The sequence below is a fragment of the Grampus griseus genome (genome assembly GCF_964374135.1).
Source record: "Grampus griseus genome assembly, chromosome: X".
NCBI classification, from domain to species: Eukaryota; Metazoa; Chordata; class Mammalia; order Artiodactyla; family Delphinidae; genus Grampus; species Grampus griseus.
This window is the reverse complement of record NC_138999.1, coordinates 58,928,094-58,951,671: the sequence shown is the minus strand read 5'-3', so window position 1 is coordinate 58,951,671 and position 23,578 is coordinate 58,928,094. Positions and strand designations below refer to the sequence as shown.

The following is a 23,578-nucleotide window of genomic DNA, read 5'->3' as shown; positions in this document are numbered from 1 at the left end:
CGCGCCTAGAGCCCCCACACTGCAAGGAAGACCCAGTGCAGCCAAAAAAAAAAAAAAACTAGAGGAGGTCTTGTTTGTAACTTGAGACGTCTCCTGAGTAGCCCTGTTGAAGTGGAAAGCAAAACCCCCAAACAGCCCACGATACATTTTTTTCCCCAAAGAACTAAGCAAAAGGCATTCCCAAATCATTTCATTCACATCAACTCCAACTTTAAGTAATGAATACATTCACGGGGCAACCGGAAGATTCTGAGCTAAACTGATTTTTTTCCCCAAGTGAAGAACGCATCAAACCAAGTTGCCATTTTTTGAACCCCAAAGTTACTTGCAACGTGACCAGTTCTCATGGGTGCGGGCGCAGAGACCCTTCAGGGCAAGAAAGGTGAGAACTTGGCAAACTCACTCCGCTAGGGTAGGACGGTACAGATCTCTTCCTGGTCACCGGCCTCCGGTCCCCCTACCCCGTGAAAGAAGCAACCCAGGGACGATCGAGGAGGATAGAAGAGCGAGGGAGGAAGAAGGGGGGGCGGGGGAGGAGAGAGGGGTGAGCTCTAAGTAAAATGAATAAACAAAACCTTGAGAAAACCGAAGGAAAAAAGCGGAGCCTGCTGAGGAGACGCGGCGGCGGCAGATTCGGCTCCAACGGCGGCCGTCACGGCGATGGCGGCAGCGGGCCTAGATGAGACGCCGGGCCACGCTCCCGCCGGAGCCGGTGTCGAGTGGCTTCACCGAGTTGTAGTGCTCCGCGCTGCTGTAGGAGTACTGCTTGCAGACCAGGGTGAGCGGCTTCTTGGTGTACTCCTCTCCGATGACGATGGCGGGCGAGTTGGCCTGGATCACCTCGATGGGGGTCTGCAGGACGTGCGACAGGGCCCTCAGCTCGAGCTGGCTTCCACACGACGCGCTGAACACGATGTCGTCGCAGTAGCTCAAGAAGTCGTCGCGGCTGCAGGCGTCGCCGGTTTCGGGGTTGCTGAAGAAGGGCAGGAAGTCGTCGACATGCTGCCGCATGTACTCGGCGGTGCGCCTCCGCAGGCTCCCCACGGTCACGGAGAACACCAGCTGGTCTTGGATGGCGCGGTACATGCAGTGGTCGTCGGCCGGGATATCCTTCACCTCCAGATGCTTGGCCCGCAGGATGGCGCCGAGCTTCATTTCCTCGTCATGGCGCAAGCTGGCCAGATGCTCCCTCTCAGCCTTGTCCATCCAATCCTGGCTTTCTCTATTGAAGGCCTCCTTTCTTTTGTGCTTTCTCTGTGCCCTCCAGAGGTGAGGAGGCTTGTTCTCGAGATCCAGCTTGGCCAGATCTTCAGTGACAGAATCGAGGCTGCTGTTATCAGGGAAACTCTCCTGGAACTTCTCCAGCTCCTGCTGGTGCTTCTGCTCCATCTCGGCCTCGAGGCGAGCCACATCGAGGAGCAACTGCTTTCTTCTCTGCTTGTCGCTCTTGGGGATCGAGCTCTTCATGCCCTGAATGTGGGCCTGCAGCTCTGTCTTCTCGCGGCTGTGGCGTCGTAACATGCGCTGATGCTCACTCTGTGAATCTCCCATGATGTTTAAGGGCGGGCGAGAATCGAAGTTTGGTGGCTGAAGTACCGCTACACTTCACGTGAACAGTCTGACCACCGAACTGCCTAGAGCTCCTCAGCCTCCCCTGGCGGCTGTACTCTGTTCCCCTCACCCGCCGTTGCCCTCACTCTATTAACGGACCTCTCTGCCATTGGCCGCTGTCTCTCCGCGGCTACGCCTCCTAAACACTCCTGGCACTAGGATTGGCTGTTGGGAGACCCTACCTATGCTCCCATTAGACCACGTGGCAATACGTGCTTCCGGTTTCAGCGGGGTTCCTGTCCCGGTTGTAAAATCCCACCTTTGTGCGTTATGTGCAGCAACTGAGCTTGTGGAGGTTTTCGTGGACTCTGAACTGCGTACTTCACTTCCTAGCCTGAACACAATGCAGACACTGGTCCTGCTTGAGAATCACATGACAAATACTGTTACACCAGCTGAATGTGCTCTGACACTGGACTTGTCATTGTTCCCAGTGTTCAGGAGGTAATGTGGCTCTCTCCAGTTCTTTAGCTGCCTTGACTGATGAACCCTTAATTTTGTGTGTGTGTGTGTGGTACGCGGGCCCCTCACTGTCGTGGCCTCCCCCGTTGCGGAGCACAGGCTCCGGACGCGCAGGCTCAGTGGCAATGGCCCACGGGCCCAGCCGCTCCGCGGCACGTGGGATCTTCCCGGACCGGGGCACGAACCCGTGTCCCCTGCATCGGCAGGCGGACTCTCAACCACTGTGCCACCAGGGAAGCCCTGAACCCTTAATTTTGTGTATCAGAACAAAGATATTTCCTTATGTTCCTGGGAACACAGAATCCTTTCAGTTTAGGCCTCAAATCCACCCTGTCCCATCTCAGTGTGAGAAAGCAACAACCTGAAAGTTCACTACAGCTGAGCAGACTTTGTCTCGTGCCAACAGAATGCACCTACCCTAAACTCCCCTTCTCCTGGGTTCCCAGCTTCCAAAATGGGCTCCCATGAAGCACGGCAGTTGACCTTCATCAAGCCACTTCCTTCTGATTATTTTGAATCTCTAAAAGTTCTAAAAAATAAAATAAAATAAAGTAAAATAAAATCCCTAAGCTCTTTCAAACATGCTCTCATCCTGCCCCACTCTGCTCATCTGTATCTTGAACTCCCAAACGGGAAGGCTCTTGAGACAACCTCCTCCTTGTTACAAAGGAGGAAAGTGGACATTTGTCCAAGTTTTTACATATATCAAAACTTCAGTCGTTTTTATTGCTAAGTAGTATTCCATGATATGGATGTACTGTAGTTCATTTAACCATTCACCTGTTGAAGGACCTCTGGGTTATTTCCAGTTTGGGGTTGTTACAATCCCTGCTATAAACACCCATATACAGGTTTTTTGTGTGAGCACAGGGCTTCATTTCTCTGGGAAAAAATGCCCAGGAGTGCAATTTCTGGGTCATATTATAAGTGTATGTTTAGTTTTTTAAGAAGCTATTTTCCAGAGTGATTGTACCATTGTGCATTCTCACCAGCAGTGTATGCGGAATCCAGTTTCTCTGCATCCTCACCAGCATTTGGTGTTGTCATAATTTTTTATTTTTAGTCATTCTGATAGATGTGTAGTGACATCTCACTGTGGTTTTAATTTGTGTTTCCCTGGTGGCTAATCATGTTCATCTTTTCATGTGCCCATTTGCCATCTGTGCTGTATCCTCTTGGGTAAAATCTTTACGTCATTTGCCCATTTTATAACTGGACTGTTTTTTACCACTGAGTTTTGAGACTTCTTTCTATATTCTAGATACTTGTTCTTTGTTGGATATGTGCTTTGCAAGTATTTTCTCCCACATTGTAACTTGTCTTTTCATCTCTTGGTGTCTCTCAGAGCAAAAGTTTTAAATTTCGATGAAGTCCAATTTATCCATTTTTTCCTCTCTAAGTCATGGTTTTGGTGTCAAGAACTCTTTGTCTAACTCTAGATACCAAAGAATTTGTCCTTTTTTTTTTTTTTACTAAAAGTTTTATAGTTTTGCGTTTTAAGTTGAAACCTGTGATCTGTTTTGTGTTTATTTTCATGTAAAGTTTGAGGCTTAAGCCAAGGTTCATTCTTTTGCCTGTGGTGGTCCAATTCCTCCAGCATCATTTGCTGGAAATGCTATGCTTCCTCCATTGAATTGGTTTCGCATCTTTGTCAAAAATCAGTTAGGCATGTTTGTGTATGTCTATTTCTGGATTCTCTATTCTTTCCCATTGATCAATGTGTCTATCCCTCCTCCAACACCATAGTCTTGATCACTATGGAATAAATCTTGAATATAGGTAGACCCTTTCCTTCAATTTTATTCTTTTTTCAAAATTGTTTTAGCTATTCTAATTCTTTGTCTTTCCACATAAATTTTAGAATAATCTTGTCTATATCTACAAACAAATCTTTCTGGGATTTTCATAGGAATTGTGTTAGAGCCATATATTAATTTGAGGAGAATTGACATCTTTACTACGTTGAGTTTTCCAATCCATGAACACCTGGGTATGTATCTCCATTTATTTAAATTTTCATTGATTTTTTTCATGAATGTTTTATAATTTTCAGCATATATGTCCTGCACATATTTTGTTAGATTTACATTTAAGCATTTCATTCTCTGAGTGATTGTAAATGGTATTGTGTTTTTAATTTTGGTGTTCACATGTGCATTGCTAGCATACAGAAATACAGTTGACTTTTGTATGTTCATCTTGTATTCTATGACCTTGTTCAACTGACTTACTATTTCTAGGTGTTTTATATTTTATTTCTTTTTGGTAGATTCGTTGGAATTTTCTATGTAGAGAATCATGTTGCCTGTGAATAGGGACAGTTTTATTTCATATTTCCAGTCTGTATCCTTTCATTTCCCTTTTTTGCCTTATTGCACTGATTATAACTTCTAGCACTATATTGAATAAGAGTGGTGAGGGCGGGCAGGCTCGCTTTGTTCTGGGTCTTGGGGGAAAGCATTTCATCTTTCAACATTAAGTATGAATTAGCTGCAGGGTTTTTTTGGGTTTTCTTGGTAGATGATCTTTATCAAGTTGAGGAAATTCCCCTCTCTATTTTTCTGAGACTTTTTTTTTTGTAATATGAATGGGTATTGAATTTTGTCAAATATTTTTTTCTGTATCAATTGAATTGTTTGTGTGATTTTTCTTCTTTAGCTTATTAATATGGTGGATTACGTTGATGTACTGTCAAGTATTGAACCAGTCTTGCATCCCTGAAATTAACCCCATTTGGTCATGGTTTACAATTCTTTATATACGTCGCTCAATTCTATTTGCTAAGGTTTTATTAGGGATTTAAAAATCTACCTTCATGAGAGATATTTGCCTGTAGGTTTCTCTTTCAGTACTGTTTTGTTTGGTTTTGATATTAGAGTAATACTAGCTTCATAAAATGAATTTGGAAGTCTTCCTTCCTCTTCTGTTTTTCTAGAAGAGATTATGTAACAGAGTTAATTCTTTCAGTGTTTGGTGGGATTCTTCAGTGAAAACATCTGGGCCAAAAGATTGCTGTTGGGGGAGCATTAAAATTACAAAATTGTTTTCCTTAATAGTTGTGGGGCTAATCGATTTCTCCATCGAACCTGAATGAGATCCTTGCTGGGTAGAATAATCTTGGTTGTTGGTTCTTCCCTTTCATCACTTTATATATGTCACGCCACTCCCTTCTTGCTTATAGAGTTTCTGCTGAGAAATCAGCTGTTAACCTTATGGGAGTTCCCTTGTACGTTATTTGTCGTTTTCTATACCCCCTTGGAGCCAAGCCTCCTTCCCCAGGTAGTCCCATTTCCCCACATTATGCACCCTGCCCCAGCAGATAAGCCCCTCCCCCATCAGAAACCCTTAACCTGCCTGTGCTTCGAAGCCAGCCAGGCCCTCTTCTCAGCCGGGCTCTCTTTGTCCGTTTATACGTGCCTCCCCAGCTACCTATGCCCCCTTCCCCGGCCAAGGCTAGCTCCCCAGCCTGGTTCCCTTCCCCTCCTAGGCAGGCTTCCCCTATACCCACCTAGACCCTCACCCCAGCGGAGTCACATTCCCAGCCAGTATCCTCTTTTGCAGCAACCCTACCCAGGCCCCTGCCCCAGCTTGTTACCCACCCACCCCCACCAGCCCGTGCCCAGGCTCCCTGACCCAACTTGGTTTTCCTTCCCCAGCCTATGTCCCCTTGCCCGGCCAGGCCCCTTTCCCCAGCCAGAGCCTCTTCCTCAGCCTATGCCTCCTTCTTTGGATTGGCCCCCTTTCTAAACCAGCCATCTTACCAGCCTGTGTCCAACTCTCCAGCCTCTAGCCACTTGTCCGGAAGTCTTCCCACCCTGGGCCACAGCCCAGCCTCTTTACCATCCTATGCTGCCAGCCTCCCCTCCCCAGGCAGGCCTCAACCCCAGCCTGTCTTATTCCCCATGCAGGACCCTTCTGCTCGCAGGTCCCTCACCCAGCCAGGGCCTGTTCCCCGACCTGAGACCCTGTTGACAGCCTCCTTAGCCAGGCTACCCTTCCCCGGGCAAAGCCCCTTTGCAACCCTTTGTTCCCTTGCCCTCACGGGACCCCTTCTCCAGAAAGGGCCTCCTTCTGACAGCCAGGTGCTTGTGCCCAGCCTTTTCCCTTTTCAGCTGGACCACTTTTCCAAGGAGTTCCCCCTTCACTGGCCTTTCATAGCCAGTGCCTCCTTCCCTGGCCACGCAGCCTCCTCTCTCAGCTCTCCATCACCAGTAAAGTCTCCTCCCCAACCATGTGATGTTTCCCTGCCAGCACCCCTTCACACACACATGCCCCCAGCTGGGAACTCTTTCCCAGCCAGACTCCTCCCCACAGCCAGGTTCTCTTCACCCAGGGACCTAACAGCCTCTCCCCCAGTCTAAGCTCATTTTCCCAGGCGGGCCTCCTTCCCAGTAAGGTACCTTTCCTCAACCGGTATACCTCTTCCTCAACCAAAGCCCTTCCCTAGCTTATTCCCCCTCCTCAGCCAGACCTTCTCCCCATCCCTAGCCTGTGGCCCCAGCTAGGTCCCTTTCCTCAACCACGTGCCCTCCCTCAGCCAGGACACACGCCTTCGTTCCCAGGCAGGATCCCTGCCCTAGCAGGCCCTCTCCACCTGCTAATGCCCCTCTTCCAGCCAGGTCCATCAACCCACCTATTATCCCATGCCCAGCCTATGTCGGTCTCAGCATTCGTACGTCTCCCGCCACCAGGTTCCTTTCCTAGCCTGTGCCTCCCTCCCAGGCCCCATTCCCCTGCCAGAGCCCCTCCCCGGGCAGGCCGCCTTTCCCTGCCAGGATATTTTCACCCCCCAATCTCCCCCAGCCCAGCCAGTCTCCCATCCTCAGCTTGTGCCACCCTATCAAGTCTGTGCTCCTTTTCCAAGACAGGCCCCTTCCCACATCTGGGCCCCTTCCCCAGCCTCACCCTCTTCCCCAGCTTAAGCCTACTTTCCCAGCCAGATCTCTTTCCCTGCTCAGGTGCCATTCCCCAGGCTTTTCCCCCTTGAACAGTCAAGGATTCCTTTCTCATCCTTTGCCTCCTAACTCAACTAAGCCTCTTTCCCTTGACCAGCCAAGTCCTCCTTCCATAGGCAGCCCTCACTCCATTATCCCCTTCCTAGCCTGGCCTCCTTCTTCACCCTGTGCCCCAGTCCACACAGGTGTCCTTACCTAGCCGTCTCCCCTTCTTCTGCCTGTTCCCCTTTCCCCTGCCACGTCCCATTCATCCCCCTAGACTGACCCCTTCCCCAGTTTTCACCCTTTTTCCCAGCCAGGCCCCCTTCTACAGATTATGCCTCCCTTCCTGGCCTATTCTTCCTTCCCCAGCCAGCATTCTCATCCCTATAAAAGGCTCTCTTCTCACAATGCATCCAAATACCTAGTTTTCTCAGGGACTTCCTCTTCTCAGCCAGCTGGCTATCTGAAAATGTATGTGATGCACACATTTACACAGTGAGCTATCTGGCAGGATTTCTATATTTGTATTTTGAAAACAGATTTCCCCCCCCACCCCCTGCCTTCAAGAAAAAAAAAAAAACAGTGGCACTTCTTTCCCTCCTGCAACTAGCCCTGGACTGGCAAGTTTTTGAAAGTGAGAATTCTTTTTCATGCATAGCAATGAGAACATCCTTAACTGAAGCCATTTCATGATGTTTGCACTGAGTGAAACATCAAGTCAGGATAGCTTCAACTATCTTGTTACTCCCTAAATCCTTCCCTGGGAGATATTCCACTCCAGGCCACCATCAAGACTGCAGGCCCATTCCTCCTTCCAAAAGCCTCATCTGTCACTGTGTCCTCCCCCTTCACTCCTGCTCCCTAACCCTCCAGGATTCCTTTGCTGAAGTCGATCCTGGGATACAAACTCTATATGAACTAAGTCAGCTATACAAAAATGGAAAACCAGGTATTTTTTTAAACTGCTTTTATTCTTTAAACAAACTACTGTTCCCCTTTTCCCCTTTGTATATTTCATTTTAGAACATTTGGTGTGTACAAAGAATTTTTAAATGAATTTAAGTTATCTCACTGAAATATAGGATCTAAAGGTTAAATTTTTTAATTGTTTACTGCAAATCATTTCACTTTTACATTTTTTGGCAAATTCAAGATATCAGCAAGTCTCAAATATCAACAAAAGTTTATCGCTCACTTTTTTTTTGCTTCATACCAGTTGCAGATATAAGAAAATGAATCAACTACTTTAATACTTTAAAAAATCTCTCTTTAAATACTTTTTATCTCTAAGAATTAAGGAAAACGACTAAGTTCAGATCTTTCACATTCATACCAGTTGTAGATAGAACAAAGTGGACCAACTGCTTGAACAACGTTATACCCTTTTATGTCTGAGAATAAAGGAAACTTAGTAGTTGATGTCACCCCTCACGGCAAGTTAAACTACCTATCAGTTTGCCTCTTCTTAGTTCACATCAATTGCAGATATAATGAAATGAATCAACTACTTGAATAAAGTCATGTCCTTTCTTATATTTAATAAAGGAAATTAAATTGAGATCGTTCACATCTTAGAGCAAGCCTTATCTAGCCTATCAGTTTAGGTAAATGTACTTTCTACATTTAACACTTACATTTAACTTCTAAAGTTAACAAACATTATTTAGAATTCAGGAAACATCTAAACAACTGTAATTAATTTGCAACCATACAAGGTTTTATGAAAAAACAAAATAAAATACTAGGGCTTCCCTGGTGGCTCAGTGGTTAAGAATCCCGGGGACACAGGTTCGAGCCCTGGTCAGCGAAGACCCCACACCACATGCCGCGGAGCAACTAAGCCTGTGAGCCACAGCTACTCAGCCTGCGCTCTGGAGCCTGCAAGCCACAACTACTAAGCCCACACACCATAACTACTGAAACCCGCGCGCCTAGAGCCCCCACACTGCAAGGAAGACCCAGTGCAGCCAAAAAAAAAAAAAAAAACTAGAGGAGGTCTTGTTTGTAACTTGAGACGTCTCCTGAGTAGCCCTGTTGAAGTGGAAAGCAAAACCCCCAAACAGCCCACGATACATTTTTTCCCCCAAAGAACTAAGCAAAAGGCATTCCCAAATCATTTCATTCACATCAACTCCAACTTTAAGTAATGAATACATTCACGGGGCAACCGGAAGATTCTGAGCTAAACTGATTTTTTTCCCCAAGTGAAGAACGCATCAAACCAAGTTGCCATTTTTTGAACCCCAAAGTTACTTGCAACGTGACCAGTTCTCTTGGGTGGGGCGCAGAGACCCTTCAGGGCAAGAAAGGTGAGAACTTGGCAAACTCACTCCGCTAGGGTAGGACGGTACAGATCTCTTCCTGGTCACCGGCCTCCGGTCCCCCTACCCCGTGAAAGAAGCAACCCAGGGACGATCGAGGAGGATAGAAGAGCGAGGGAGGAAGAAGGGGGGGCGGGGGAGGAGAGAGGGGTGAGCTCTAAGTAAAATGAATAAACAAAACCTTGAGAAAACCGAAGGAAAAAAGCGGAGCCTGCTGAGGAGACGCGGCGGCGGCAGATTCGGCTCCAACGGCGGCCGTCACGGCGATGGCGGCAGCGGGCCTAGATGAGACGCCGGGCCACGCTCCCGCCGGAGCCGGTGTCGAGTGGCTTCACCGAGTTGTAGTGCTCCGCGCTGCTGTAGGAGTACTGCTTGCAGACCAGGGTGAGCGGCTTCTTGGTGTACTCCTCTCCGATGACGATGGCGGGCGAGTTGGCCTGGATCACCTCGATGGGGGTCTGCAGGACGTGCGACAGGGCCCTCAGCTCGAGCTGGCTTCCACACGACGCGCTGAACACGATGTCGTCGCAGTAGCTCAAGAAGTCGTCGCGGCTGCAGGCGTCGCCGGTTTCGGGGTTGCTGAAGAAGGGCAGGAAGTCGTCGACATGCTGCCGCATGTACTCGGCGGTGCGCCTCCGCAGGCTCCCCACGGTCACGGAGAACACCAGCTGGTCTTGGATGGCGCGGTACATGCAGTGGTCGTCGGCCGGGATATCCTTCACCTCCAGATGCTTGGCCCGCAGGATGGCGCCGAGCTTCATTTCCTCGTCATGGCGCAAGCTGGCCAGATGCTCCCTCTCAGCCTTGTCCATCCAATCCTGGCTTTCTCTATTGAAGGCCTCCTTTCTTTTGTGCTTTCTCTGTGCCCTCCAGAGGTGAGGAGGCTTGTTCTCGAGATCCAGCTTGGCCAGATCTTCAGTGACAGAATCGAGGCTGCTGTTATCAGGGAAACTCTCCTGGAACTTCTCCAGCTCCTGCTGGTGCTTCTGCTCCATCTCGGCCTCGAGGCGAGCCACATCGAGGAGCAACTGCTTTCTTCTCTGCTTGTCGCTCTTGGGGATCGAGCTCTTCATGCCCTGAATGTGGGCCTGCAGCTCTGTCTTCTCGCGGCTGTGGCGTCGTAACATGCGCTGATGCTCACTCTGTGAATCTCCCATGATGTTTAAGGGCGGGCGAGAATCGAAGTTTGGTGGCTGAAGTACCGCTACACTTCACGTGAACAGTCTGACCACCGAACTGCCTAGAGCTCCTCAGCCTCCCCTGGCGGCTGTACTCTGTTCCCCTCACCCGCCGTTGCCCTCACTCTATTAACGGACCTCTCTGCCATTGGCCGCTGTCTCTCCGCGGCTACGCCTCCTAAACACTCCTGGCACTAGGATTGGCTGTTGGGAGACCCTACCTATGCTCCCATTAGACCACGTGGCAATACGTGCTTCCGGTTTCAGCGGGGTTCCTGTCCCGGTTGTAAAATCCCACCTTTGTGCGTTATGTGCAGCAACTGAGCTTGTGGAGGTTTTCGTGGACTCTGAACTGCGTACTTCACTTCCTAGCCTGAACACAATGCAGACACTGGTCCTGCTTGAGAATCACATGACAAATACTGTTACACCAGCTGAATGTGCTCTGACACTGGACTTGTCATTGTTCCCAGTGTTCAGGAGGTAATGTGGCTCTCTCCAGTTCTTTAGCTGCCTTGACTGATGAACCCTTAATTTTGTGTGTGTGTGTGTGGTACGCGGGCCCCTCACTGTCGTGGCCTCCCCCGTTGCGGAGCACAGGCTCCGGACGCGCAGGCTCAGTGGCAATGGCCCACGGGCCCAGCCGCTCCGCGGCACGTGGGATCTTCCCGGACCGGGGCACGAACCCGTGTCCCCTGCATCGGCAGGCGGACTCTCAACCACTGTGCCACCAGGGAAGCCCTGAACCCTTAATTTTGTGTATCAGAACAAAGATATTTCCTTATGTTCCTGGGAACACAGAATCCTTTCAGTTTAGGCCTCAAATCCACCCTGTCCCATCTCAGTGTGAGAAAGCAACAACCTGAAAGTTCACTACAGCTGAGCAGACTTTGTCTCGTGCCAACAGAATGCACCTACCCTAAACTCCCCTTCTCCTGGGTTCCCAGCTTCCAAAATGGGCTCCCATGAAGCACGGCAGTTGACCTTCATCAAGCCACTTCCTTCTGATTATTTTGAATCTCTAAAAGTTCTAAAAAATAAAATAAAATAAAGTAAAATAAAATCCCTAAGCTCTTTCAAACATGCTCTCATCCTGCCCCACTCTGCTCATCTGTATCTTGAACTCCCAAACGGGAAGGCTCTTGAGACAACCTCCTCCTTGTTACAAAGGAGGAAAGTGGACATTTGTCCAAGTTTTTACATATATCAAAACTTCAGTCGTTTTTATTGCTAAGTAGTATTCCATGATATGGATGTACTGTAGTTCATTTAACCATTCACCTGTTGAAGGACCTCTGGGTTATTTCCAGTTTGGGGTTGTTACAATCCCTGCTATAAACACCCATATACAGGTTTTTTGTGTGAGCACAGGGCTTCATTTCTCTGGGAAAAAATGCCCAGGAGTGCAATTTCTGGGTCATATTATAAGTGTATGTTTAGTTTTTTAAGAAGCTATTTTCCAGAGTGATTGTACCATTGTGCATTCTCACCAGCAGTGTATGCGGAATCCAGTTTCTCTGCATCCTCACCAGCATTTGGTGTTGTCATAATTTTTTATTTTTAGTCATTCTGATAGATGTGTAGTGACATCTCACTGTGGTTTTAATTTGTGTTTCCCTGGTGGCTAATCATGTTCATCTTTTCATGTGCCCATTTGCCATCTGTGCTGTATCCTCTTGGGTAAAATCTTTACGTCATTTGCCCATTTTATAACTGGACTGTTTTTTACCACTGAGTTTTGAGACTTCTTTCTATATTCTAGATACTTGTTCTTTGTTGGATATGTGCTTTGCAAGTATTTTCTCCCACATTGTAACTTGTCTTTTCATCTCTTGGTGTCTCTCAGAGCAAAAGTTTTAAATTTCGATGAAGTCCAATTTATCCATTTTTTCCTCTCTAAGTCATGGTTTTGGTGTCAAGAACTCTTTGTCTAACTCTAGATACCAAAGAATTTGTCCTTTTTTTTTTTTTTACTAAAAGTTTTATAGTTTTGCGTTTTAAGTTGAAACCTGTGATCTGTTTTGTGTTTATTTTCATGTAAAGTTTGAGGCTTAAGCCAAGGTTCATTCTTTTGCCTGTGGTGGTCCAATTCCTCCAGCATCATTTGCTGGAAATGCTATGCTTCCTCCATTGAATTGGTTTCGCATCTTTGTCAAAAATCAGTTAGGCATGTTTGTGTATGTCTATTTCTGGATTCTCTATTCTTTCCCATTGATCAATGTGTCTATCCCTCCTCCAACACCATAGTCTTGATCACTATGGAATAAATCTTGAATATAGGTAGACCCTTTCCTTCAATTTTATTCTTTTTTCAAAATTGTTTTAGCTATTCTAATTCTTTGTCTTTCCACATAAATTTTAGAATAATCTTGTCTATATCTACAAACAAATCTTTCTGGGATTTTCATAGGAATTGTGTTAGAGCCATATATTAATTTGAGGAGAATTGACATCTTTACTACGTTGAGTTTTCCAATCCATGAACACCTGGGTATGTATCTCCATTTATTTAAATTTTCATTGATTTTTTTCATGAATGTTTTATAATTTTCAGCATATATGTCCTGCACATATTTTGTTAGATTTACATTTAAGCATTTCATTCTCTGAGTGATTGTAAATGGTATTGTGTTTTTAATTTTGGTGTTCACATGTGCATTGCTAGCATACAGAAATACAGTTGACTTTTGTATGTTCATCTTGTATTCTATGACCTTGTTCAACTGACTTACTATTTCTAGGTGTTTTATATTTTATTTCTTTTTGGTAGATTCGTTGGAATTTTCTATGTAGAGAATCATGTTGCCTGTGAATAGGGACAGTTTTATTTCATATTTCCAGTCTGTATCCTTTCATTTCCCTTTTTTGCCTTATTGCACTGATTATAACTTCTAGCACTATATTGAATAAGAGTGGTGAGGGCGGGCAGGCTCGCTTTGTTCTGGGTCTTGGGGGAAAGCATTTCATCTTTCAACATTAAGTATGAATTAGCTGCAGGGTTTTTTTGGGTTTTCTTGGTAGATGATCTTTATCAAGTTGAGGAAATTCCCCTCTCTATTTTTCTGAGACTTTTTTTTTTGTAATATGAATGGGTATTGAATTTTGTCAAATATTTTTTTCTGTATCAATTGAATTGTTTGTGTGATTTTTCTTCTTTAGCTTATTAATATGGTGGATTACGTTGATGTACTGTCAAGTATTGAACCAGTCTTGCATCCCTGAAGTTAACCCCATTTGGTCATGGTTTACAATTCTTTATATACGTCGCTCAATTCTATTTGCTAAGGTTTTATTAGGGATTTAAAAATCTACCTTCATGAGAGATATTTGCCTGTAGGTTTCTCTTTCAGTACTGTTTTGTTTGGTTTTGATATTAGAGTAATACTAGCTTCATAAAATGAATTTGGAAGTCTTCCTTCCTCTTCTGTTTTTCTAGAAGAGATTATGTAACAGAGTTAATTCTTTCAGTGTTTGGTGGGATTCTTCAGTGAAAACATCTGGGCCAAAAGATTGCTGTTGGGGGAGCATTAAAATTACAAAATTGTTTTCCTTAATAGTTGTGGGGCTAATCGATTTCTCCATCGAACCTGAATGAGATCCTTGCTGGGTAGAATAATCTTGGTTGTTGGTTCTTCCCTTTCATCACTTTATATATGTCACGCCACTCCCTTCTTGCTTATAGAGTTTCTGCTGAGAAATCAGCTGTTAACCTTATGGGAGTTCCCTTGTACGTTATTTGTCGTTTTCTATACCCCCTTGGAGCCAAGCCTCCTTCCCCAGGTAGTCCCATTTCCCCACATTATGCACCCTGCCCCAGCAGATAAGCCCCTCCCCCATCAGAAACCCTTAACCTGCCTGTGCTTCGAAGCCAGCCAGGCCCTCTTCTCAGCCGGGCTCTCTTTGTCCGTTTATACGTGCCTCCCCAGCTACCTATGCCCCCTTCCCCGGCCAAGGCTAGCTCCCCAGCCTGGTTCCCTTCCCCTCCTAGGCAGGCTTCCCCTATACCCACCTAGACCCTCACCCCAGCGGAGTCACATTCCCAGCCAGTATCCTCTTTTGCAGCAACCCTACCCAGGCCCCTGCCCCAGCTTGTTACCCACCCACCCCCACCAGCCCGTGCCCAGGCTCCCTGACCCAACTTGGTTTTCCTTCCCCAGCCTATGTCCCCTTGCCCGGCCAGGCCCCTTTCCCCAGCCAGAGCCTCTTCCTCAGCCTATGCCTCCTTCTTTGGATTGGCCCCCTTTCTAAACCAGCCATCTTACCAGCCTGTGTCCAACTCTCCAGCCTCTAGCCACTTGTCCGGAAGTCTTCCCACCCTGGGCCACAGCCCAGCCTCTTTACCATCCTATGCTGCCAGCCTCCCCTCCCCAGGCAGGCCTCAACCCCAGCCTGTCTTATTCCCCATGCAGGACCCTTCTGCTCGCAGGTCCCTCACCCAGCCAGGGCCTGTTCCCCGACCTGAGACCCTGTTGACAGCCTCCTTAGCCAGGCTACCCTTCCCCGGGCAAAGCCCCTTTGCAACCCTTTGTTCCCTTGCCCTCACGGGACCCCTTCTCCAGAAAGGGCCTCCTTCTGACAGCCAGGTGCTTGTGCCCAGCCTTTTCCCTTTTCAGCTGGACCACTTTTCCAAGGAGTTCCCCCTTCACTGGCCTTTCATAGCCAGTGCCTCCTTCCCTGGCCACGCAGCCTCCTCTCTCAGCTCTCCATCACCAGTAAAGTCTCCTCCCCAACCATGTGATGTTTCCCTGCCAGCACCCCTTCACACACACATGCCCCCAGCTGGGAACTCTTTCCCAGCCAGACTCCTCCCCACAGCCAGGTTCTCTTCACCCAGGGACCTAACAGCCTCTCCCCCAGTCTAAGCTCATTTTCCCAGGCGGGCCTCCTTCCCAGTAAGGTACCTTTCCTCAACCGGTATACCTCTTCCTCAACCAAAGCCCTTCCCTAGCTTATTCCCCCTCCTCAGCCAGACCTTCTCCCCATCCCTAGCCTGTGGCCCCAGCTAGGTCCCTTTCCTCAACCACGTGCCCTCCCTCAGCCAGGACACACGCCTTCGTTCCCAGGCAGGATCCCTGCCCTAGCAGGCCCTCTCCACCTGCTAATGCCCCTCTTCCAGCCAGGTCCATCAACCCACCTATTATCCCATGCCCAGCCTATGTCGGTCTCAGCATTCGTACGTCTCCCGCCACCAGGTTCCTTTCCTAGCCTGTGCCTCCCTCCCAGGCCCCATTCCCCTGCCAGAGCCCCTCCCCGGGCAGGCCGCCTTTCCCTGCCAGGATATTTTCACCCCCCAATCTCCCCCAGCCCAGCCAGTCTCCCATCCTCAGCTTGTGCCACCCTATCAAGTCTGTGCTCCTTTTCCAAGACAGGCCCCTTCCCACATCTGGGCCCCTTCCCCAGCCTCACCCTCTTCCCCAGCTTAAGCCTACTTTCCCAGCCAGATCTCTTTCCCTGCTCAGGTGCCATTCCCCAGGCTTTTCCCCCTTGAACAGTCAAGGATTCCTTTCTCATCCTTTGCCTCCTAACTCAACTAAGCCTCTTTCCCTTGACCAGCCAAGTCCTCCTTCCATAGGCAGCCCTCACTCCATTATCCCCTTCCTAGCCTGGCCTCCTTCTTCACCCTGTGCCCCAGTCCACACAGGTGTCCTTACCTAGCCGTCTCCCCTTCTTCTGCCTGTTCCCCTTTCCCCTGCCACGTCCCATTCATCCCCCTAGACTGACCCCTTCCCCAGTTTTCACCCTTTTTCCCAGCCAGGCCCCCTTCTACAGATTATGCCTCCCTTCCTGGCCTATTCTTCCTTCCCCAGCCAGCATTCTCATCCCTATAAAAGGCTCTCTTCTCACAATGCATCCAAATACCTAGTTTTCTCAGGGACTTCCTCTTCTCAGCCAGCTGGCTATCTGAAAATGTATGTGATGCACACATTTACACAGTGAGCTATCTGGCAGGATTTCTATATTTGTATTTTGAAAACAGATTTCCCCCCCCACCCCCTGCCTTCAAGAAAAAAAAAAAAACAGTGGCACTTCTTTCCCTCCTGCAACTAGCCCTGGACTGGCAAGTTTTTGAAAGTGAGAATTCTTTTTCATGCATAGCAATGAGAACATCCTTAACTGAAGCCATTTCATGATGTTTGCACTGAGTGAAACATCAAGTCAGGATAGCTTCAACTATCTTGTTACTCCCTAAATCCTTCCCTGGGAGATATTCCACTCCAGGCCACCATCAAGACTGCAGGCCCATTCCTCCTTCCAAAAGCCTCATCTGTCACTGTGTCCTCCCCCTTCACTCCTGCTCCCTAACCCTCCAGGATTCCTTTGCTGAAGTCGATCCTGGGATACAAACTCTATATGAACTAAGTCAGCTATACAAAAATGGAAAACCAGGTATTTTTTTAAACTGCTTTTATTCTTTAAACAAACTACTGTTCCCCTTTTCCCCTTTGTATATTTCATTTTAGAACATTTGGTGTGTACAAAGAATTTTTAAATGAATTTAAGTTATCTCACTGAAATATAGGATCTAAAGGTTAAATTTTTTAATTGTTTACTGCAAATCATTTCACTTTTACATTTTTTGGCAAATTCAAGATATCAGCAAGTCTCAAATATCAACAAAAGTTTATCGCTCACTTTTTTTTTGCTTCATACCAGTTGCAGATATAAGAAAATGAATCAACTACTTTAATACTTTAAAAAATCTCTCTTTAAATACTTTTTATCTCTAAGAATTAAGGAAAACGACTAAGTTCAGATCTTTCACATTCATACCAGTTGTAGATAGAACAAAGTGGACCAACTGCTTGAACAACGTTATACCCTTTTATGTCTGAGAATAAAGGAAACTTAGTAGTTGATGTCACCCCTCACGGCAAGTTAAACTACCTATCAGTTTGCCTCTTCTTAGTTCACATCAATTGCAGATATAATGAAATGAATCAACTACTTGAATAAAGTCATGTCCTTTCTTATATTTAATAAAGGAAATTAAATTGAGATCGTTCACATCTTAGAGCAAGCCTTATCTAGCCTATCAGTTTAGGTAAATGTACTTTCTACATTTAACACTTACATTTAACTTCTAAAGTTAACAAACATTATTTAGAATTCAGGAAACATCTAAACAACTGTAATTAATTTGCAACCATACAAGGTTTTATGAAAAAACAAAATAAAATACTAGGGCTTCCCTGGTGGCTCAGTGGTTAAGAATCCCGGGGACACAGGTTCGAGCCCTGGTCAGCGAAGACCCCACCCCACATGCCGCGGAGCAACTAAGCCTGTGAGCCACAGCTACTCAGCCTGCGCTCTGGAGCCTGCAAGCCACAACTACTAAGCCCACACACCATAACTACTGAAACCCGCGCGCCTAGAGCCCCCACACTGCAAGGAAGACCCAGTGCAGCCAAAAAAAAAAAAAAAACTAGAGGAGGTCTTGTTTGTAACTTGAGACGTCTCCTGAGTAGCCCTGTTGAAGTGGAAAGCAAAACCCCCAAACAGCCCACGATACATTTTTTCCCCCAAAGAACTAAGCAAAAGGCATTCCCAAATCATTTCATTCACATCAACTCCAACTTTAAGTAATGAATACATTCACGGGGCAACCGGAAGATTCTGAGCTAAACTGATTTTTTTCCCCAAGTGAAGAACGCATCAAACCAAGTTGCCATTTTTTGAACCCCAAAGTTACTTGCAACGTGACCAGTTCTCTTGGGTGGGGCGCAGAGACCCTTCAGGGCAAGAAAGGTGAGAACTTGGCAAACTCACTCCGCTAGGGTAGGACGGTACAGATCTCTTCCTGGTCACCGGCCTCCGGTCCCCCTACCCCGTGAAAGAAGCAACCCAGGGACGATCGAGGAGGATAGAAGAGCGAGGGAGGAAGAAGGGGGGGCGGGGGAGGAGAGAGGGGTGAGCTCTAAGTAAAATGAATAAACAAAACCTTGAGAAAACCGAAGGAAAAAAGCGGAGCCTGCTGAGGAGACGCGGCGGCGGCAGATTCGGCTCCAACGGCGGCCGTCACGGCGATGGCGGCGGCGGGCCTAGATGAGACGCCGGGCCACGCTCCCGCCGGAGCCGGTGTCGAGTGGCTTCACCGAGTTGTAGTGCTCCGCGCTGCTGTAGGAGTACTGCTTGCAGACCAGGGTGAGCGGCTTCTTGGTGTACTCCTCTCCGATGACGATGGCGGGCGAGTTGGCCTGGATCACCTCGATGGGGGTCTGCAGGACGTGCGACAGGGCCCTCAGCTCGAGCTGGCTTCCACACGACGCGCTGAACACGATGTCGTCGCAGTAGCTCAAGAAGTCGTCGCGGCTGCAGGCGTCGCCGGTTTCGGGGTTGCTGAAGAAGGGCAGGAAGTCGTCGACATGCTGCCGCATGTACTCGGCGGTGCGCCTCCGCAGGCTCCCCACGGTCACGGAGAACACCAGCTGGTCTTGGATGGCGCGGTACATGCAGTGGTCGTCGGCCGGGATATCCTTCACCTCCAGATGCTTGGCCCGCAGGATGGCGCCGAGCTTCATTTCCTCGTCATGGCGCAAGCTGGCCAGATGCTCCCTCTCAGCCTTGTCCATCCAATCCTGGCTTTCTCTATTGAAGGCCTCCTTTCTTTTGTGCTTTCTCTGTGCCCTCCAGAGGTGAGGAGGCTTGTTCTCGAGATCCAGCTTGGCCAGATCTTCAGTGACAGAATCGAGGCTGCTGTTATCAGGGAAACTCTCCTGGAACTTCTCCAGCTCCTGCTGGTGCTTCTGCTCCATCTCGGCCTCGAGGCGAGCCACATCGAGGAGCAACTGCTTTCTTCTCTGCTTGTCGCTCTTGGGGATCGAGCTCTTCATGCCCTGAATGTGGGCCTGCAGCTCTGTCTTCTCGCGGCTGTGGCGTCGTAACATGCGCTGATGCTCACTCTGTGAATCTCCCATGATGTTTAAGGGCGGGCGAGAATCGAAGTTTGGTGGCTGAAGTACCGCTACACTTCACGTGAACAGTCTGACCACCGAACTGCCTAGAGCTCCTCAGCCTCCCCTGGCGGCTGTACTCTGTTCCCCTCACCCGCCGTTGCCCTCACTCTATTAACGGACCTCTCTGCCATTGGCCGCTGTCTCTCCGCGGCTACGCCTCCTAAACACTCCTGGCACTAGGATTGGCTGTTGGGAGACCCTACCTATGCTCCCATTAGACCACGTGGCAATACGTGCTTCCGGTTTCAGCGGGGTTCCTGTCCCGGTTGTAAAATCCCACCTTTGTGCGTTATGTGCAGCAACTGAGCTTGTGGAGGTTTTCGTGGACTCTGAACTGCGTACTTCACTTCCTAGCCTGAACACAATGCAGACGCTGGTCCTGCTTGAGAATCACATGACAAATACTGTTACACCAGCTGAATGTGCTCTGACACTGGACTTGTCATTGTTCCCAGTGTTCAGGAGGTAATGTGGCTCTCTCCAGTTCTTTAGCTGCCTTGACTGATGAACCCTTAATTTTGTGTGTGTGTGTGTGGTACGCGGGCCCCTCACTGTCGTGGCCTCCCCCGTTGCGGAGCACAGGCTCCGGACGCGCAGGCTCAGTGGCAATGGCCCACGGGCCCAGCCGCTCCGCGGCACGTGGGATCTTCCCGGACCGGGGCACGAACCCGTGTCCCCTGCATCGGCAGGCGGACTCTCAACCACTGTGCCACCAGGGAAGCCCTGAACCCTTAATTTTGTGTATCAGAACAAAGATATTTCCTTATGTTCCTGGGAACACAGAATCCTTTCAGTTTAGGCCTCAAATCCACCCTGTCCCATCTCAGTGTGAGAAAGCAACAACCTGAAAGTTCACTACAGCTGAGCAGACTTTGTCTCGTGCCAACAGAATGCACCTACCCTAAACTCCCCTTCTCCTGGGTTCCCAGCTTCCAAAATGGGCTCCCATGAAGCACGGCAGTTGACCTTCATCAAGCCACTTCCTTCTGATTATTTTGAATCTCTAAAAGTTCTAAAAAATAAAATAAAATAAAGTAAAATAAAATCCCTAAGCTCTTTCAAACATGCTCTCATCCTGCCCCACTCTGCTCATCTGTATCTTGAACTCCCAAACGGGAAGGCTCTTGAGACAACCTCCTCCTTGTTACAAAGGAGGAAAGTGGACATTTGTCCAAGTTTTTACATATATCAAAACTTCAGTCGTTTTTATTGCTAAGTAGTATTCCATGATATGGATGTACTGTAGTTCATTTAACCATTCACCTGTTGAAGGACCTCTGGGTTATTTCCAGTTTGGGGTTGTTACAATCCCTGCTATAAACACCCATATACAGGTTTTTTGTGTGAGCACAGGGCTTCATTTCTCTGGGAAAAAATGCCCAGGAGTGCAATTTCTGGGTCATATTATAAGTGTATGTTTAGTTTTTTAAGAAGCTATTTTCCAGAGTGATTGTACCATTGTGCATTCTCACCAGCAGTGTATGCGGAATCCAGTTTCTCTGCATCCTCACCAGCATTTGGTGTTGTCATAATTTTTTATTTTTAGTCATTCTGATAGATGTGTAGTGACATCTCACTGTGGTTTTAATTTGTGTTTCCCTGGTGGCTAATCATGTTCATCTTTTCATGTGCCCATTTGCCATCTGTGCTGTATCCTCTTGGGTAAAATCTTTACGTCATTTGCCCATTTTATAACTGGACTGTTTTTTACCACTGAGTTTTGAGACTTCTTTCTATATTCTAGATACTTGTTCTTTGTTGGATATGTGCTTTGCAAGTATTTTCTCCCACATTGTAACTTGTCTTTTCATCTCTTGGTGTCTCTCAGAGCAAAAGTTTTAAATTTCGATGAAGTCCAATTTATCCATTTTTTCCTCTCTAAGTCATGGTTTTGGTGTCAAGAACTCTTTGTCTAACTCTAGATACCAAAGAATTTGTCCTTTTTTTTTTTTTACTAAAAGTTTTATAGTTTTGCGTTTTAAGTTTGAAACCTGTGATCTGTTTTGTGTTTATTTTCATGTAAAGTTTGAGGCTTAAGCCAAGGTTCATTCTTTTGCCTGTGGTGGTCCAATTCCTCCAGCATCATTTGCTGGAAATGCTATGCTTCCTCCATTGAATTGGTTTCGCATCTTTGTCAAAAATCAGTTAGGCATGTTTGTGTATGTCTATTTCTGGATTCTCTATTCTTTCCCATTGATCAATGTGTCTATCCCTCCTCCAACACCATAGTCTTGATCACTATGGAATAAATCTTGAATATAGGTAGACCCTTTCCTTCAATTTTATTCTTTTTTCAAAATTGTTTTAGCTATTCTAATTCTTTGTCTTTCCACATAAATTTTAGAATAATCTTGTCTATATCTACAAACAAATCTTTCTGGGATTTTCATAGGAATTGTGTTAGAGCCATATATTAATTTGAGGAGAATTGACATCTTTACTACGTTGAGTTTTCCAATCCATGAACACCTGGGTATGTATCTCCATTTATTTAAATTTTCATTGATTTTTTTCATGAATGTTTTATAATTTTCAGCATATATGTCCTGCACATATTTTGTTAGATTTACATTTAAGCATTTCATTCTCTGAGTGATTGTAAATGGTATTGTGTTTTTAATTTTGGTGTTCACATGTGCATTGCTAGCATACAGAAATACAGTTGACTTTTGTATGTTCATCTTGTATTCTATGACCTTGTTCAACTGACTTACTATTTCTAGGTGTTTTATATTTTATTTCTTTTTGGTAGATTCGTTGGAATTTTCTATGTAGAGAATCATGTTGCCTGTGAATAGGGACAGTTTTATTTCATATTTCCAGTCTGTATCCTTTCATTTCCCTTTTTTGCCTTATTGCACTGATTATAACTTCTAGCACTATATTGAATAAGAGTGGTGAGGGCGGGCAGGCTCGCTTTGTTCTGGGTCTTGGGGGAAAGCATTTCATCTTTCAACATTAAGTATGAATTAGCTGCAGGGTTTTTTTGGGTTTTCTTGGTAGATGATCTTTATCAAGTTGAGGAAATTCCCCTCTCTATTTTTCTGAGACTTTTTTTTTTGTAATATGAATGGGTATTGAATTTTGTCAAATATTTTTTTCTGTATCAATTGAATTGTTTGTGTGATTTTTCTTCTTTAGCTTATTAATATGGTGGATTACGTTGATGTACTGTCAAGTATTGAACCAGTCTTGCATCCCTGAAGTTAACCCCATTTGGTCATGGTTTACAATTCTTTATATACGTCGCTCAATTCTATTTGCTAAGGTTTTATTAGGGATTTAAAAATCTACCTTCATGAGAGATATTTGCCTGTAGGTTTCTCTTTCAGTACTGTTTTGTTTGGTTTTGATATTAGAGTAATACTAGCTTCATAAAATGAATTTGGAAGTCTTCCTTCCTCTTCTGTTTTTCTAGAAGAGATTATGTAACAGAGTTAATTCTTTCAGTGTTTGGTGGGATTCTTCAGTGAAAACATCTGGGCCAAAAGATTGCTGTTGGGGGAGCATTAAAATTACAAAATTGTTTTCCTTAATAGTTGTGGGGCTAATCGATTTCTCCATCGAACCTGAATGAGATCCTTGCTGGGTAGAATAATCTTGGTTGTTGGTTCTTCCCTTTCATCACTTTATATATGTCACGCCACTCCCTTCTTGCTTATAGAGTTTCTGCTGAGAAATCAGCTGTTAACCTTATGGGAGTTCCCTTGTACGTTATTTGTCGTTTTCTATACCCCCTTGGAGCCAAGCCTCCTTCCCCAGGTAGTCCCATTTCCCCACATTATGCACCCTGCCCCAGCAGATAAGCCCCTCCCCCATCAGAAACCCTTAACCTGCCTGTGCTTCGAAGCCAGCCAGGCCCTCTTCTCAGCCGGGCTCTCTTTGTCCGTTTATACGTGCCTCCCCAGCTACCTATGCCCCCTTCCCCGGCCAAGGCTAGCTCCCCAGCCTGGTTCCCTTCCCCTCCTAGGCAGGCTTCCCCTATACCCACCTAGACCCTCACCCCAGCGGAGTCACATTCCCAGCCAGTATCCTCTTTTGCAGCAACCCTACCCAGGCCCCTGCCCCAGCTTGTTACCCACCCACCCCCACCAGCCCGTGCCCAGGCTCCCTGA

The 23,578-nt window shown here is 46.8% G+C and overlaps 3 protein-coding genes across 3 annotated transcripts; all 3 read right to left on the bottom strand.

Moving 5' to 3' along the window:
- Positions 1-675: 675 nt before the first annotated feature.
- LOC309839589 (OTU domain-containing protein 6A-like) lies at positions 676-1,551 on the bottom strand (the record flags this gene model as incomplete). The annotated part of the gene is made up of 1 exon (XM_082681390.1): positions 676-1,551. One exon carries the CDS (start codon positions 1,549-1,551, stop codon positions 676-678), a length of 876 nt encoding a protein of 291 aa, XP_082537516.1.
- Positions 1,552-9,612: 8,061 nt separating this feature from the next.
- Positions 9,613-10,488, bottom strand: LOC309839642 (OTU domain-containing protein 6A-like; the record flags this gene model as incomplete). Its single annotated transcript, XM_082681496.1, has 1 exon — positions 9,613-10,488. The coding sequence occupies one exon, from the start codon at positions 10,486-10,488 to the stop codon at positions 9,613-9,615; it is 876 nt and encodes a 291-aa protein (XP_082537622.1).
- Positions 10,489-18,548: 8,060 nt separating this feature from the next.
- LOC309839809 (OTU domain-containing protein 6A-like) lies at positions 18,549-19,424 on the bottom strand (the record flags this gene model as incomplete). Its single annotated transcript, XM_082681739.1, has 1 exon — positions 18,549-19,424. The coding sequence occupies one exon, from the start codon at positions 19,422-19,424 to the stop codon at positions 18,549-18,551; it is 876 nt and encodes a 291-aa protein (XP_082537865.1).
- Between the last annotated feature and the right edge of the window lie 4,154 nt (positions 19,425-23,578).